The 18,089-nt window shown below is 38.9% G+C and overlaps 1 protein-coding gene across 1 annotated transcript in view; it reads left to right on the forward strand.

Annotated features, from left to right (window-relative positions):
• si:dkeyp-72a4.1 (uncharacterized protein LOC100148058 homolog) overlaps positions 1–17,875 on the forward strand; it is a 30,375-nt gene extending 12,500 nt beyond the window's left edge. Inside the window, exons 2-3 of the mRNA XM_041238458.1 lie at positions 11,532–11,653; positions 17,727–17,875. Coding sequence (XP_041094392.1) covers positions 11,532–11,653; positions 17,727–17,864 — 260 coding nt within the window. The 3' untranslated portion in view covers positions 17,865–17,875. The remainder of the gene's footprint in view (positions 1–11,531; positions 11,654–17,726) is intronic.
• Positions 17,876–18,089: the final 214 nt, after the last annotated feature.

Consider the following 18,089-nt stretch of genomic DNA (forward strand, 5'->3'; position numbering starts at 1 on the left):
TTCCTATAGATCTCTGACTGGATTCTGTATGGTTTGTGATTTATGAGCTTCAGCATGCTTTTCAGTCCAAGCTAATCTCGTCAGACACCTTGCACTTTCCAGAATTCATGCTCCTTGCAGAATGTTTTAAACCATAGCAAACATTCGTTAGTGGCAACACAGTGGCACCAGAGCAGCAATGCAACAGGTCTGTACAATTATAAAAGAATTGCAATTGGATTTATTTTGTGGTTTATTTGAATGCTGCTGGCATTTGTATATGTATTCCAGTGTCTTTCACACTATATTGCATTTCAGTTTTTTAAACTGAGCTTGTGTAGAAGGAAGTCAAATGAGGAATAAAACAATTCAGTCTGTGGTTCGCTATAGGGGAAGCAGAGTCCCCACTAATATGGACGATTACAGTGAAAACAGGGAGGATTCCGTGGAAGTGGAACCATAAAGTTCAGCAGCTGATTCACACAGATGCATTTCAAGTCTGAATTTCCTATGAAGAGGCATCTGGGATTTGTAGTTTGTTGTGAAAAAAAAGGTGACCTCCATCTGATTTCATGCCAGTTTTTCTGTCTCAAAACTGTGATTACAATTTTATTTTTAAAGTATATATATTCCTATAATAACAGATATTTGATTGATCTGTGTGTTTTCCTCCCTTGAAAGGACACTCAAAGCTAATGAAATGATTACACCACTCTTAACCTGTCCACTTCCTGTCCAAGTTGGTCTACTGTACTGTAGACCATGTGAACTTTCTCCAGGGTCAAATCATGTCTCTCCAAAGCATGCCAGGAAAGAGGTGGGGTCAATTCCACATTCCAAGTGAAACAACCCAGGAAGTGCTAGACTACTTGAAAGTATGGCATGCATGCAGGACTTCCTTTAGGATCATATAGTACCAACTATATATTTTTAAAAATGAAAAAGACTTGCTCTGCTGTAAGTTATCTAGAGTATACATTCGGAAAGTGAGTCTGAAAGCTGTTGGAATGTTTTGTTTGGTGAACCACAGACATAAAAGGCATAGCATCAATCTCTGAAGCTCTTTATTATCCTGCTGAATTGCTGTGGGTTCTTTTTTAATAATTCAGAAGGTAATCCCTTGGATAAAAGTTTATTTCTACAGTAGGATCAAACCCGACAATCTATTCTGTGGGATTAAAATAGGGAGGTTGGTTAGCATATAACTGGGAACCATTGCCTCTCCTTCTGACCTTCACCAAGGCTAGAACTCTCTCCTGTAGCTTACTTAATTCATATAAAGACACATCTGTCTACTCGGCGAATGGAGCCTGGTTCTTTAACCTCGGCTGAACCTAGGGGACCAGAACGCTGAAGTACCTTCTAAAGGACGCATCACAAGGAGTTTGTACATAACATTACAAACAAAGGTTAAAAACTGCATGTGTTTTGCCAGATGGTTTTTATATAAGGTCGCTGGATTACTCAGGTGTGCAGAACTCGTTTGAGGGAGGGAGGAGGATTATTTGTATTATGTAAAGGCATTACAGTAAACGCTACAGGAAGAGTAGCTCTTCAGCGTTAACAGCAACTACTGTGTAGCTAACAAGTGAGGTCGAGAGACTATTAAAAATGAACAGTGTGAAACATATAGCCTACCTGTTAATATTCACTCGACTCATTCACAGCTTAGTGGATACCCTGGTGTTTTTTTTTTTTTTTAATGATTATTAGTTTTTTGCGTTGTGAATTTTTTAACATCTACTTTAACACCCCTTGATGCCTTTAGTACCTCCATCAGTGCGCTTTTGATTTGAACTTCAACACATGTCCATGATTGAAAAACCTGAACGAGATCACAAACACCAGCATTTCTACAAGCCTCCATCCTAGATCATTTCTTGGCTGGGATTTCCTCCTCTGTTGTGTGCTAAAGGATAAACTCTGTTGCTTTTTCAGTTAACGCCTTACCGTGCATGTTAGAATCATTACCGCTGTGAGTGATCTGTATAATCATGTGTGCAGGCTAGCATTGCACATACTGTTTCTGTACAGTTTTTATTGGATGGATTTTGACTGGGTGTATGTCTCCACCAAAGCTTGTGACTCTTGTAACAACATCACGGATTGAATAGAAAATTTGTATACACCTTCGGAATGGGGGAACGTAACACATACAAAACCCCAAAACACCCACCCTCTGGCTGCTAATAGATTGTTTTCCCTGTCTTTGCTTCCCTCTGATGTGCTGGCTTTCATGTCCTGTTCTTCCCAGAGATTGACTGCGGCATGTTAGTTATTGTCTTGTGTCCAGTCTGGCTCACACTACCATAGCATTTCATTATTATGTCAAAGAGAAGGAGAGGTGATATCTTTTATTGCATGAACTGAACAATAACTAATCACATGCCTTCAAGACCTCAGAGGTCTCTTCTTCAGGTAAAAATAGAAAAGAGAGATTGATGTTTACATTCAAAGGTGGCCACCTATCCTTATTCTGTCACAGAGACTCTTAACAAAACGTTTGCTTTGTTGATGTTGTAAAGCTTTGTTTATAGGGTACTCTATTCATTTCTTCATGATTTTGTATGTATTTTTAAAGGATTGATACATATCCGTTTTCTCTTGCACGCTCCTGTTCACTATTTTGTGAATGAAGCATATAAATAGCCATGTCTTTAACAGTTGTGAAAGTGAATACGTGTTTACAGAGCAAGATGCACAATGGCTCCACCTGCTGAGCAAACTTGATTTAACATTCAAGCATTTCCATTTATTAAAGAAAGAAAGAATACTTTTTGAGAGGGAGGGCACTGAGTTTCCCAGGGGGATTGTATGACATATATTGAAGTGTATTGAATGGCAAATGATTCTTATTTAGTTATCAAGCCTTCCATACTTCTGTGACAGGTGACTAAAACTGAAGAGCTGGTCTTGAAAGCAGTTTAACACGGAAGTTGAGTGCTGTAGCTGGAATAAGAGCCACTCAAAATGATTGAAAGAAGTCATTACAAAGAGAGAAAAAGAAGCTAGCTGAAAGAAACTAGCTTATGAGCATGGCATTCTCTCTCGCACCTGAAATGGGTTGTTCCTGGTGGGAACTGGAAAGTTACAAACATATAGTGAGTTTACTTATTTTTAATGTGCCACAATAACCTTCAGTCCACATTGGAAAAGGATAATGGGATCTACTAAATCACTCAGAATTTTCTTTGTTATCATGCTTTAAGTGTGGCATGTTTTCCCAAACATGGTTCAGTCTGGATTGTTTGCAGTGACTAATCAAACCGCATTAACGCTCTGGAAGTAATGAATGATAATTACTAGTGTTTGCAGTGCGGAACAAGGCTACTTAATATCACAGGCTTTCATTTACTTACTCTGACAATGCATAGTTGTGCAACGTATCCAGGAGAGAGTGACTGGATAAGACAGCTACCTCAATTTTCAATCTGATTTGTTTGACAGCCTGGAATGGAATAATAATGATAATTTCAGTAAAGGATATTAAATATTTACGGAAAATAGGGTAGCAAAACCACGTGGGAAAGGCTGAGTCCAGTGCTCATGTTTAAAATTCCATATAAACCACAGTACACTGGAGGGGTAGTGAGTGCTCAGCAGGGTAGTAACTGAGCATTCATATGTTGGGATCTGACTATTTGCTAGGTGTTATTTGTAAAAACACCCTGTGTACTGTATGCATTGTCTCATTATGAATTCAGTCTAATCTAGCCCTGTGTTATAAAGCAAGCATCACTTCCTCGTCAGCGACGCACATTGCAAGACGTTTCATTACCCTGTGTGGCAGTGTTCATTAAAGCACGAGGAGCCTGGAAAATGCAGGGTAAAGAAACCATGTCTTCTGATTCATTGACAGGTAAATAGCTTTTTGAATGTCCTTTTCTTTCATACTATTGCCTGTACTGTACATTTTATTAATTTGTATTAAACCGGATTCGCTTGCTTCGGATAGAGATGGGAAATGCTGTGTGCTGTTATGAACGTCAGGGATGCTTACAGTACTCCTGTCTGCTCTAGTGATCTAAAATGGTCAGATCTGACCTCTTCTAATACTGCAGGTCTGTCTTACCAGTCCTTATAGCTGAACATTTCATTTTAAAGTTTCCTGTTACGGTAAAGGCATTAAGAATGTAAAATCTGTTACAGAATGCCACAACAGAGAGAAAAGCAGCTTTCTTGTTCCTTTGTGAAATACTAATTTGAGTTGATGTTTTTCCCAAGTTATGCTAAATGGGATGGGAACTTGTATAAATGTAATTTTGAGGCTGAAATTGGAACCAGGTCTAATTTGCACATCATAAAACCCTTAAGCATATTGAAGAAGGAGACCTGTTGAGAACTGTAACGTGTAGGTAGTTTTGTGTGTGTGTGTGTGTGTGTGCGCGTGTGCGTGTGTGTGGCAGTTTGCATGTCAGTGTGTGTGTGTGTGTGTGTGTGTGTGTGTGTGCATGTGTTTTAAGTTTATTAAGTTTGAAATGTGTTTTCAGAACAGTGCGCTGACTGATGCTCTTTATTGCACAGTGCAGAATGAATGCACCTCATTAAAATACCAAATCCACCTGGCAACAAGTTTATATTACCCCACACTTCAGTTACTTTGTTTACCTTTTAAAATTATATTGCATTATGGTGCAATTTTTTGTAGCCAGATCAGTATTGAGGTGTTATCAGGACCAAGAACAGCTTAGCAAGCCCATAAATACTGTCCAGTGAGTCAGGTGTTAATCAGAGCTTTGTAAATGACCTGTAAGTGAGCTGAATAAGGATGCCCAGTTGTTTCTGAAGAAGGAATTAGCAGTGTTTTAATCATGCATTCAGGTATTGTTTTTCTTACACTCTTGTCTTGGTGCTGTGTGAGTGTTGCTGTGTTTAATGAACAGTCTGTTTACTTGCTGCATGCACTGTAGGAATGCCATGTCTGGGGGATTAGCATGACTGTGCAAGTTCAGGCTAAATGGTTTATTTTGTGCAATCAAATAAACAGCTCCTGCACTCTAGCAGCTTAATATCAGTTTGTCAAATGTGCTACTTCAATACATCCTAAAGAACTATCAAATGCATTTCTTTTTACCTCTGGCTTTTTGAAAACAAAGTATAATGGATACATATCCCTTTTGCAAGTTGCAGTTGCAGTTGCCAGTGATAAAGACTACTACAGTAATAGGGTTACAGAAACGACTAGTGACTGCTGCAAGGGATTCTGGTTCTGAGGTCACAAGTCTTACTGTTTAATTCAAACAACAGTACTGGTTTACCAGAAACAGCCTACAGTAAGTACACTTGAAGAAACACATCTCCTGTTGTTATTATTATTATTTTACCAAGGTCTGTTAATAGTGGTAAAGGTTAGTTGTCATGGTTACTAAATGTAAGCACGCTGTAGAAAAATAAGATGACACCAAGCCGAGCCAGTCATTTGCTGGAGGCTGCGTCTCTGACATTCGTGACCTTTTCCATCTTCATTTCAGAGACTTCTTTTAGAGAGAGCGATTAATTGGTTCTGCTTCCCATTTCAGTACCATGGACAGCGTCAAACTCTTTGACTGCTTTGTTGCCTTTATAGTTCTTCTGGCGGGGCTTGATGTAAAAGCTTGGACTGCCTTGAGTTCAGAATTGAAAGTAAGACTCCCAGTGCATAGCAATTTTGCATTCCTGGTTTTACTATGTGCTGTGTGTGATAAGACACACCTGATCCTGATACTGCACCAGGGCTAATAAAGCTTGTAGTGAAACCTAGAGTGGCTGAAAGTGAGCAATAGGAGTCTTAGTTCCATCCCTGGAGTTTCTTTCATTCCTGCTTGCAGCTTTGATATCTAGAACAGTGTTTCTCAAAAACAGCCACCTTTTGGCTTGAGACCTACTGTTCTAGCAAGCAAACAGTAGCAGAGTTTTATTAGCAGCTCAGGAAAGGGGATATTAACTGTTTATGGAAATCTGCCACTTCTGGCATTTTCTATCAGCTCATAAGCCTTTTGAGATGCAGACTTCATATTGCCAGTCTCTGTATATGGAAACTCCCTAGGCAAAATGTTAACCCTACACATTGACTCAATATTGTTGTCGTGTAACTTATTGGTTTCTGTGTGATAAAAACTGAATACTTCATATTCAATGCACTCTAGTTTCAATTATGTTGGTTTTGCTTGTAACATTTCACAGAAAATGTGTATATCTCTCATCTTAAAGCTAGATAGCTTATGTATGGACTCCTGTTGCTTGAAGTGAGAAGGGCCTCTGCAGTCAAGAAGCTGTGACTGGAGATGCACACAAACACTGTTCCCTAATAAAAAAAACTGTACTGGTAAGCATGCATTGGCAACAATTGAATGAGCCCTGCCTAGGGCAAACATAATTCTATAGTCAATGGCTTGTAACTGATTAAAACCATCCTACCTGGCTTTATTGAAGAGCCCAGATTAATCAGAACAATGTGAATGCAGCAAGTTCTCATCCAGCGAATCTGTGTGCATTTTATTTGTACATTGAAGCCACAGGTAATTTAGAATCCAGACAGGTTTACTGCACGTTGATCTGATTTTATTCTAACTAGATTACAGTGATTTATCATGGATTGCAAAGTTATTCAAAGCAGTTAAAGAGAGGAGTAATGTTTCACTAGACATTGTTATGAATCACTCATTTTTGTTCTTTTTCTTTGTGTATGATGAGCTGCAATGGAATCACGTCAGATCTGACATTCAGGTCTACTATAGTGAAGAGGAGACTCTCTGATACCAGTACCTGATCCGACCTTAAACCACCTGCTTCTCTCATTGATGTATTGTTGGAAACAAAAATCAAAAGAATATCTCTGTGGCCTCACGCTGTTGCATCATATTAGTGCAGCCAAGGTTGAGATAACTCTGAGTCAAACTGGTCAGTCTTTCTTTGGGGTTCATGAAAGAGGCAAAACAGATATGATCACGTACAGTAGAAAAGTACCTTTTGATTTGAGAGTTACTGACGGAAGGGTGTAACTGGGTAAGGTTATGAACCTATTTGCAGCACCAGAAGGGTACATAGTGGCCAACCATTGTCCTGTCCACTTCATCATCAAAAAGAACCAAGAAAAAAGTTCAGAATTGTAGCCTACAGCAGTTCTGCCAGTAGAGAACCTATTCAACTGTACAGCATCTGAAAAGATGGTGCTCTTCCAAATCACAATTACCAGTGGAAACAGGATGAGCAATGGAGGTGAGCAGAGAGGAAAAAGTGGCAAATATACACACAAATCCTTCTCCCTAACCATATGGCTGGTCGGTGATAGAAGTGGGTGTTGGCAGAAGAGCAAAGTGGAGATTTCTTTGATATGGTGAGTGCATGGAAAGGAAGGAAAAACCAAACATGCAATGATTAAATGTGCATGCTGCTTCAGTACACAGCCCATTATTTATTTACTGTACAGAGCACAAGAACATTGTGTGTGAGCTAGGGGAGCTCGTTTGGCCCATCAGTGCTCGTCTGGTTTCTAGTAGCTGCTTAATCTCAATGATTTAGCATCAAATACTCGGCTTGGTAACCCGTTCCATACCCTTCACCACTCTGAAGTGTCTTCCACCTTCTGTCCCGAGTCTCTCTCCACTTCATTTCCCCCTGGATCGGATTTCTTAATGCTCTTAGAGTATTGGTTAGGGTCAACTCCTTTTAAAATGTTTAAGACTTCAATCAGGCTATTATGTCAATATTTTCTTAGTCCTGTATTATTGTGTGGCCCTTCCTGGTTTTACTGATACTAATACTCAGTTCAATATAAACTGACCAGTATATGAGATAGGGACGTGCATTTCAAAACTGTCAGAGGAGGGATCTGCCAATTGCTGTTTGGTTAACAGAAAATAAATATTAATCAATTAGGTTTAAACAGTGATGTAACAAAAAAACTATCTAATACATTACAGTACATAACTAGTGTAATTTCAAATTAATGAAATTTAAAAGTGTTTCAAAAGAACAGAAGCGAGGCTGTTATTATCAATGTATTTCATCTCGGCAACAAACCTCATTTATCCACTCCAGTACCAGCACTTGTAATCATATTGAAATAACAGTGACTGAGGAAATTGAATCTAAATGTTACGGGGCCAACGAGACCTGTCTGAGGAATGCATTTTTCACTTTGTAATTAATAAACGATGTAATCTCAAGTGCTCATCTGTAAAAGGTCACGCTCAATTAAAAGGACTGTTACTTAAGCTAACAAAGGGGAAAGATAAACCAGTGCCATGCAGGAAATTACATTTTCCAGCCATTAGCGTTCCTGTTTACTTGCAGTTCATGTAGCATGAAGTAGTAAAGTGTCCACAAGTGAAATGAATACCGCTGAAGTGGTGTTGTGTGCCTGTTTTTGACCTGCCCTGAATGGCTGCGGGGAGGACTGAACTGGCCGTCGACCTCCCCAACGTGGCCGTGCTTGCATCTGACCCCTGTGCTCTTTCAGAAGATGGAAGACCCTGATTCAGTCTCTACCATGCTGGCTTTCACTGTGCATACCACTATGTCCTACATTGGCCAGTTACCAACCCTTAAAGAGTAGGTAGCGGGGTTCTGGAAAATATAGTGTTAACATCCTGAGAGCTTTTTACACTTCTAACTTTAAACTCTGTTTCAAAGCTTTTTTTTCAAAATGACTGCTTTAGTGCACTGGGGTTTGAGATCTGTCCTCTAAATCGCTGCAGGAAAAGAGATTTCTTTTTTTTTCTGTACCGCATCATGGATCGTTATTGCTGTGTTACCTGTTTGACAATCTGGGCAGTAATCCTTATCAGTTCACTAGAGCAGCCACTTTGACTAAAGTTATAAGTGTAAAAAGTTGTCAGGATGTTAACAACGAAAAGAAAAATTACAGGTGCGTTATTTAAACAGTTGTAGCAGCACGTGGGGACTGTTTTTCAGAACCCGGCTACCTATTCTTTAATGTGGCTTTAGCTAACTAAATAACTCCTTAAATCTTACCTGTCATGTACTTCCATGCAATATATAGGTCGCAAAAGTATGTAGTTTTGAAAGAAACACATGCTTGCCTGGTTTCACAGACCAAGATAAGCATTCATCTTGGATTACCAGTGAGAGATTTCTTTAACAAAGTGTATTGCCACAGATCATGCTTTACAATGTTTCCTAGACAGCAAAACTGCACCTTTTAGAATGGAAGTGCACAACAGATTCAATAAATTATTTTGTAGACACTTCTAAGCATCACAGCCCACTTAGGGTCATTACTAACAAGCCCACTGGTGGCACAGCCGGTCCCCTGGCTTTGTCATCTTAACACCCAGTGCAGACATGCTACAGACTACAGTGCTGATGGCAAGTGTCAGAGCATGAGAAATAATCCTTTTAGAGAAAAAAAAAAAAAAAAAAAAGCTATCAGCTAGGTTGACTGCAATTGAGCCACTGGGTGATACTCTAATATAAAAGATTCTGCAAATTCCTTTGTGCATTTGTTCTGCAGACAGACAGTCTGTTAAATTGACTTTGCGTTGAATTATGCCTAGTATCAACAAAAGTCATTAACTCTGTTTAGCATTCTTTTTTTTTTTGTGGTAAAAACTAAATGCATGTACCCTAATCTAAATGGCTGCCTGCATTGTTTTTATGAATTAAAGGATTTAAAGGGGCAGCACTGGGATGCTATTTGATCAAAGGGTAGGATAGTCTACTTAGAGAAATGTTACCTTTCCTAACCATGTCAAAATCTCCCGAGATAATCACAGGTAAAGCTCTTATTGTATACTGCACAGCAAGCCCTTGACCACAATCAGTTGCAAAGTACTGTCCAGCAGCAACAATAGGATGTCCTCCTATATGCAAAGCATCTTGCATCTACTGCGCCACCTGTTGTACAGATTAATGATGGCATGTGCCTTAGTCAGTTTAAGGAACCGTTAGGCAGTGTGACGCTAGGTGAGGGAACCTCTGTTTGCAGGATATCTTGCAATTTCATGGTCGTTTCACCTGGAAGGAGAAATTGTGCCCACCCCTTCAGACCTTCTTTCTGGTCAATAACCAACCAACCAACTGTTTTCCCCTGAAACACAAAAAAAAAAAATTCTACCGAAGCAACCACGAGAGTTCTCTAAACCGGCCACCAGCTTGCATTAAATTGCACATTGCTTCATAAGAGCAGTGAATAAAAAGGATTTTGTCAAACGCGAGGTGATTTTTTTTTTTTTTTTTAATTAGGCTGAATTATGTAAATGTCAAAATAAATAAAACCACTAAAGCTTAATTTCCCAAAGGCAAATGCAGATTTTTTTTATGCATTCATTTTGAGAATAAATGCTACATTATTTAGACTCTCAAGGTGTGGTGCCTTCTGCTGCTGTTCAACAGGAGGGCAATAAATCCGTACACAGCCCTGTTAGCAACGCAGAAATACAGCCATTTGTTAAACACTGTGCCATGATAAGTTACTTTATGATGCCTTCCTGGGATGTAAATCTCTGTAACTGAGGGACATAGGAATGTTAAGGAACTCCATCTATATCTTCAGCACTGCTTGTGCACTTGTGATCAAACATGCAAAGGGCTTTAGTTATTGAGTGCATCTCAATCTGGTGCTGTATGGAGGCTGTTGTTCTGTATGTGACACTATTACGCAACGTTCTAGTTTTGTATTTATAGGACGGGTGGGGGTGGGGTGGGGGGCCCCGGGGGGCAGGGGGGGGGGTGTATTGTCATTGTAATACACAGTGGTTGACAAAGAATAATAATATTAATAAAGTAACATTTAAAAAAAAGTGTTGCAGAATAAACAATTGCTTGACTGCAGGAGGCTACTGCATTTCTTGTAGTTCAATGGAGGTGTTTGCATTTGTACAACATAAACAGAGAGCTTTAGATCAGCTCAAATTGGAAAGTGAATCAGAATGAGTAATAAAGGACCAGCTGAGCACAGGTTTTGTCAGTGTTGCTATTTACAGCAAGGGCTTACTCAGAAAGGTATTAAAACTGATTCATCAGGGCTTTGTAAATATCATTGAGAAAGTTCACTTTCTATTCCCCAGATAGTTAATTTTTTTATTTCCTGTCTTTTTTTGAATATAAAAACATAATTTAGTACCAGGCTCTTTCTGTGTATAAACAGGACTTCTACTGGGTTAGCTTGACTCACTGTGAAAGGTTAATACACTTAAATAGAACTCAGAACTTCCTTTGTTTGGCCACTCAGCATTCAGTTACAGCCTTGACCGGAGTCTCTGGGATATGAACCACATGCTAATCCAGATGTCTCTGCTCCAGTCACTGTAGACCACTGACCAAGAATACATTTATTCTAATGAATAGGATCAGTGTAACCTTTCTGATCCCTGATTGAATGAATGATAATGGCATTTTGTGAATTAACTGCAACTAATATTGTCTGCTGTTGGTCCTTATGCCAGGATGCTCTTGAAAATGTCTCAGTGGGTTCATCCTGGTTAAAGGATTAAATGAAATTCTCATTGTGCAGTTTTACATTCGAGACAAAGTTGCGCCACCTGCTGTAGCATGTTCCTTTCAAACTGTTGACCTCTGTTGTGTTTTTCTTTCGATTGCTTTCTTTTTAGATATGACGGGCCCTCCCACACATTGGATGTCCTGTGGTCATCCCTTCACTGAACCAGCAGTATGGAACCCCAAATTCTGCATTGTTACAGATGGTCAGCTGCTCTTACTGGACAACGAAGAGGTATGCGCATAATATATATATATATATATATATATATATATATATATATATATATATATATATATATATATAATATAATTTGTGGTATACAGTACTGAAGTCTATGCCTAAAAGTGGTGTTAGGGACACTATGCTACGATGTCATGCTTTTGAACCGAGGTGTTTTTCTATTGGTCTTCTTTGCTGGAATGCTGCAGTGGATGTGCATTATGGAGGTCTTGTGTATTTTGTGCCAGGAGATCTACAGGACCAGGCATGTTATAAACAACAGCAGGGGTGGTAATCCTGTTATACTGGCTTAATGCCAGCCTATTAAACAGCCTTTACAGCTTTAATGCCACAGCTATTCAACCCAGCTTCTAGGCATAGTCACAGAAACATCCACTTTTGGGTTATCAAAAATATGATACCCCTATTGTAATATTCACACAAAAGAGTTTGAATGCCTCCTTAGAACCCCAAGTACGTTATACTGTATATTTGATATCTGTCTATCTATTTATCTAATATAATTTTTATCAAATTAACTCCTGTAATGCACATACTGTACTCTAGTTTGTCATTATAAATATAAGTCTATATATAATATTTAAGTCTCCCCTTTAAAGTAACGGGTATAAATTCCTTTAAATATTAACGGGATATCCTAGGAATTTAAATGGAATATAGTATATGTGTTCTATTTGAATCCATTATGTATCTGAGGTCGTTTTTGTCACAACTAGATCATTCTTAGAACATGACAACAAAACAAAATGCATTCAGATGGTATTCCTATTAAACCATTGGAACTCATATGGATTTGCAACCATTACTTTTTCTTTTTTATATTTTATTTGACCCTGTCTTTATCAAGGTGACAAGCCCAAGGCTGCGGGGCAGGTTCAGACCCCCGTTTTTGAGGTTTCATACCTCACTAATCCCGTCTCTTGACTCATGAACATGTCGTGATAGGCGTGAATGACATCCCTGACTTGCAAGCTGCACAATCAGCAGTGTAGCTAAAATGTCCCTTCATGCTTTTGTTCCTGAGTCTTCTGTCTTATCAGGCTGTCAGGTTGCATCAGGTTTGAGAAAGAGCTGCATACCCCATCTCGTCATTGTCCTCTGTGAGTAGAAAGGTGTTCAAGAACATGATTTCTTAGAACAATGATTACAGTTGTGTCACTTATTAGCATAAATTATCACCCATCCACCTGTACTGCTGTCTGTGTGCAATGATTAAAACGAAACAAGTGCTAATCAATTCTTCAGGCAGCGTTCTTAGACTCAGGAGCTCTGCAGAAGAAGTAGTTCATTTAATACTTCATGTTGAGGCTTTTTTTTTTAACAAGTTGTACTGTGTTCTTGTGAGAAGTAAGTTGAACCATCACAAGTATTGTTTTCATTCACATGCTGTACTTCATGCTGAGTCTGACATGAACCGGGGGAGGGAAGAAGCTGAACATTACTCAGTGGAAACTGGTTGGCACAGCAGCTTGCAAACGTTTGTGTCTATATAGAAGCTCTCTCTTGTCTGATCCTTCGTCCCATCAGCTAGTGCGGGAGGAATCGGCAGCTTTCTTTTAGATACAAACACATTCTAGATTACAGGAGCTCCAAATTAAACACGCGTACGTCACTACCTAAACCCTGCTTTTGCATTAGTTAGATAATCAAGTCGTTGGACAGGTCAGTGTTTTATTCAATAAAGCAGCTAAACCACATTCCCGTTATTCAGCACTGCACAGTCGACTTCCACTTGAGGATTCTTCAGTGCATCATATTTTATATCCATGTGGGCACTGCCTTTCTGAGGATATCGCTGTCTATCTCTTCGTGCTTTTTCAAGTTCCAGCATGCATGCTTATCAGCATGTCTGCTGTTTGCACATCCCTAGCGTGGCTTGAAACTCACATTAGGCCTGCACCCAGTCTTGGCTTTCACTAATACCCTATACAGTAAATTATTTAAATGATCAGGAGCCAGGAGTTTGATGATGCTTAAAAAAATGTAATCTGTTCATCCCCTATAACTGCATAAACAACAGGGCAGTAGTAACTAATTTCACTTTTGAAATGGGCGAGGTCACCATTGATCACACAGGCATGCACCACCATCAAATAATATAGTCATCATTAATTGTGTTTGGGTTTTTTTTTAAACTAAAGCTTTTCTCTGGGGTCCTGACTCATACAAAAAATAAAATGAAGAAAGAATGAAAAAAGCATGCACTGCCAAGCACATTTCCCTTTAGATTGTAGATGCTGTCTGTTTCCAGGCAGAGCAGTAACTGCTGTGTACTTTTTAATGAAGTTGCTTTTAAAAGCTGACAACTGCAGAAAATTAACCACCCTGTGTTTTTATAACTTCGTCACTAGTAAAACTGTCTATTCTAGTTGATTTAAAAGGCCCAGGCGACTTTAATAATGCCAGTAAATCAAATCTTATTAAAATATTTCTTATTTCAAATACATCTGTGACTAATTTGAACTGCCTTTTTCATTCAGCACCAATATTTCAAATTGTATTTAAAACTCTATTAAAACTCTTAATTGCTTCTCTGTTTTTACTTATTTCTGTTCTGCATACAGTAGCATACTCAAATGCCTGCTATCATGTTCTTCCTTTTGTGGTGGTTATTTGTATGCTGCACAACAACATCTCGAAAGGTCATTTCATATTTCCCCTGTTGCCTCTGCTAATTAAAATGCAACTTCCAGAATACAAATAGCAGATTTGCATGCAAACAATCGCAGTGCACAAATTAAAACGACTTCGGACGTACATTTTGCAGATCAGTGTTTCAGAATACAGTAGATTGGACACTACACTACACTAAAAGTAATGGGAGGACAGTGCCCTTTCAAAACATGCCTTTGCTTGACTGTGTGATTCACACCAGAATACAGAACTGCTTTTTGTCCTGCATGTTCTGGAATTGCTTTATGTATTGGACATTTACAGAGTATGCTGGTGAAGGCACTTGCTTGAACGTTTGTCTACTGTACTCGACTTCGTTTCTTATAAGTTTTACCTATGAATTTTGATTGAGTGGTGTACAATCGAAAAAACAAAAAACAGCAGTTGCCACAAATTTAAAGTTACAAGCAAGTAACTAACTTATTTGCTATATACTTCATGCTATTTTTCAACTGGTGCAGGAAGTTATATATACCAGAGTAAAACATGAAACTGGTACAGTTAAAGAAACTGAAATTATATTTTGACCTTCCCATCCTTTTTAAATAAGTCATGCATTATGATTATAGCACTGTGAAAAATGGGGCTAATATCCGTAAAAAAGTTTTTCAAAAGTAGGTGTCATTGCAAGTTTACCTAATGTCCTAAAAAAAGTAGTGGATGCTTTGATGTTTTTTGATTGTAGCATTCTATACAGTGCTTGCAGGACTCGGGTTCAAGAGCTCCTTTTCCTCCCCTTGAGTGAATCAGCTGGGAAGAGAGAGACCAGCAGAATACTTATTTCCTTATCTGCCCTGCCGTTCTGCAAACGAAGTGGAGAGTCAATGAAAATCACCTTACCTGCTGTGCTTGATTGATTGGGTTAAGGTCAACGCATAGCCTGGGCTGCAAATGTGAGAAAGCCGTTCTCGGGGAACCGTGCAAATTGACTATATCGCACTTTAATTATCAATTTAAACCTTTGCGTTCGCTTTACAGCCAGAAGACAAGTGGGCTGTTTTAACTTCATTTGTAAGTACTTTAGACTGACGGTTTATCATTCCCAGAATTGCAAATAAAATTGCTTGATTTGCATCTAACATGGCAACATTACATTTCCTTTGAATGCTTCAATTAATAAAGTGTAGACTGCCAGTTCTATATTGTTCATTTGACTTGTAGACTACATGATTAAGAATTACCGCTATGTGCATGGCTCCAGTAGATGGCGCTTCACAAGCATTTACTTAAAAATGTTATTTTGCATAGATACAAATACAGTGTATTGTTTATATTACTGGAAGGAGTGGAGCAACCCAAATCCCTCCATGATAAGATACAGATTAGAACATTTTACAGAACCATTGCATGGGTGCGTCAGACAAACGCATACACATTTCTGTCATCCTTGTAATTCCATTCTGTTGAATAATAAAGGTGTTTTGCAGCGAGTGTAAAACTTGCCTAAAGGATTGCCCAGGGAGTCTGGGTTTAAGAGTCATGACAAAGGAATACCTTATACAAGTTTGCCATGGTATTTCTGCATGGTATTGTTGCACTTTTTCCATGGTAATACCATGTATTAACCATAAACGTGGTTTACCATGTTTATTAATATGCTTTACTGTTCATTACATTGCTTTCCCATGCTTTCATTATGCTTTATTACACTTTGCTATGCTTTTACTATGGGGAACTTTCAGAAGGGCTCACCTTGCGTGCAAATCTTTTGCCTGCAATTTTAATTTTTTTCTCAATTCCAGTGTCTTCAGTACTTTAATAATAAGTATTGAGGAGGCTGATGTGGCTGTAAACCATGTATAGATGTCATGTTCATTTGATACAATGAATAGTCTCCTCTCCTTCACACCACTTTGCAATTGACAGTGACACACAATACCCCCACAGTCCTCTGCAGAAATCCTATTTTTTTCTTCTTGAGATTTTTATTTTATTTATCGTGACAGACGGCTGCTGTTCTACCCAATGCTAACACATTCATGGATGCTAAAAGGACTCATTTATCTGAATAAGTGCTAATGAATGTTTGTGATTAAATTATTCAAAGCAGATGGGTTCCAGTATTGCAGAGGAAGCAATCAGATCAGGCACAGACCATGACAATATAGGAGATGGGGGGACCGGATAACAGCAGTGAAATTTTGTCTCAGAAGTACAGTACACGTGTTCAGTTCTCCAAGTATTTGTCATAGCCATGTGGCGTGGTCCTCATAATATGTCCCAACGGCCACATGTGGCCCTCAGGGATCCAAGGTGACACCTCTTTCTTCCTCCAGGTACTTTTTATATTTGCAATTCCCCTAGTTTTCCAAGGCACCATTCATTTTAAGCTGCCTACTGCCTGTCAGTTTTACCACTACCAATTAAGACTGCCCCAGCTAGCGCATACTGTAAACCTATTTTCAATAGTGAGAGATAACTGGGTCAGATGTTTGGCCATTTAAATTTAAAAGGGCTTACAGTATTTTTCCATGGCCCCAGCAATTCTCTATTTACTGAATGCACGTGGCCCTTCATGTATTTTAATTAAGTGACATTGATAATACAAAAGCAGTATTTTGCTATCAATTTCAGCCCCCTAATTTCTACACTAAATTGCTATGAAATTATATAATATTGTTTTTGAAAACAAGTGCTAGAGGTGATTATTCTAATTATTATTTTTACTGCCGTACATTTATTTTGCTCTATTTATGTTGTTCTGACTTGTATCATTCGTAAAGTTGGTTCACGGTTACTGTTTATAACTCTTCTTTGTTAATTATTTTCTGCCACTTCTGCCTTTGTAACAACATCAATGTACTCCATGACAATGATATACAGTGTCCAATATTCAATTACGGTACTGATTTGAAATCTTTGTACAAAATCAAGATTAATTGTAGTCGTTTTTGTACAAGTCTGTCTGTATCTATCTTTTGCATGCAAGCAGACAAAAAGAAAGCCCTTCTTAGGCTTTGTGCTGCTCTCTCTTATCCCACTTTTAGTGCATTGTCTTGTTTCATTCATTAGGTTTATCTGGGGCACAGATAAAAAGTGTGAAGAAACAATACATCCCACTTAGCTAACGGATTACATAACCCTGGTGCTGTTTGAGCTGCGTTCCAGGCTCATACATCATGTGCAAGGAACTATCTGTAATTAAAATGCATTACAGGCTGAAAAAAAGAGCCTGGAGAATGGTAAGGCAGATAAAGACTTGCTGATCCTTGTAGTACAGTAAAAACATCTTGATTGGCGAAAGAGGTTGATGAAGGAGAAATCTATTCTCCAGCATGCTTCGGGGGGGGGTGGGGGGGTGGATGGAAGGGGTGCAATGGAGTGATAAGAACAGGGTTTGCTCTATCATATCATTTTCATCTTTTTTTGTCTTCTGGTGTCCCTTTCGTAGATCCATCCCCTGCTGCTGCAGGAGAGACGAGCTGAGTCATGCAAAGCGAGGTTACTGCGTCGGACGATCAGCGTTCCAGCGGACAGCCAGTTTCCAGAATATCAGGCGGATCTCCCGATGGAGCAAGGTGAGTCTTGAGAAAAGACCTCCGCTTCCCCTTCACAGCTCCGGAGGCTAAGAGGACATTCTGGGTTTTCTGTGCAGCAGCTGTACAATGCAGCTAAGTGAGTACAGATTCAATTTACATCCCCATTCATGATTATTAGTTTGAAAGTTTACACAGTTGCATAGCATACAGTTGTCTATGAAAGTGCTGGAGCTGGTAGGTTTTGATCAGGACTGTGATTTTGGTTTATTTTAATG

Source organism: Polyodon spathula, chromosome 49 (assembly GCF_017654505.1).
Source record: "Polyodon spathula isolate WHYD16114869_AA chromosome 49, ASM1765450v1, whole genome shotgun sequence".
NCBI lineage: Eukaryota > Metazoa > Chordata > Actinopteri > Acipenseriformes > Polyodontidae > Polyodon > Polyodon spathula.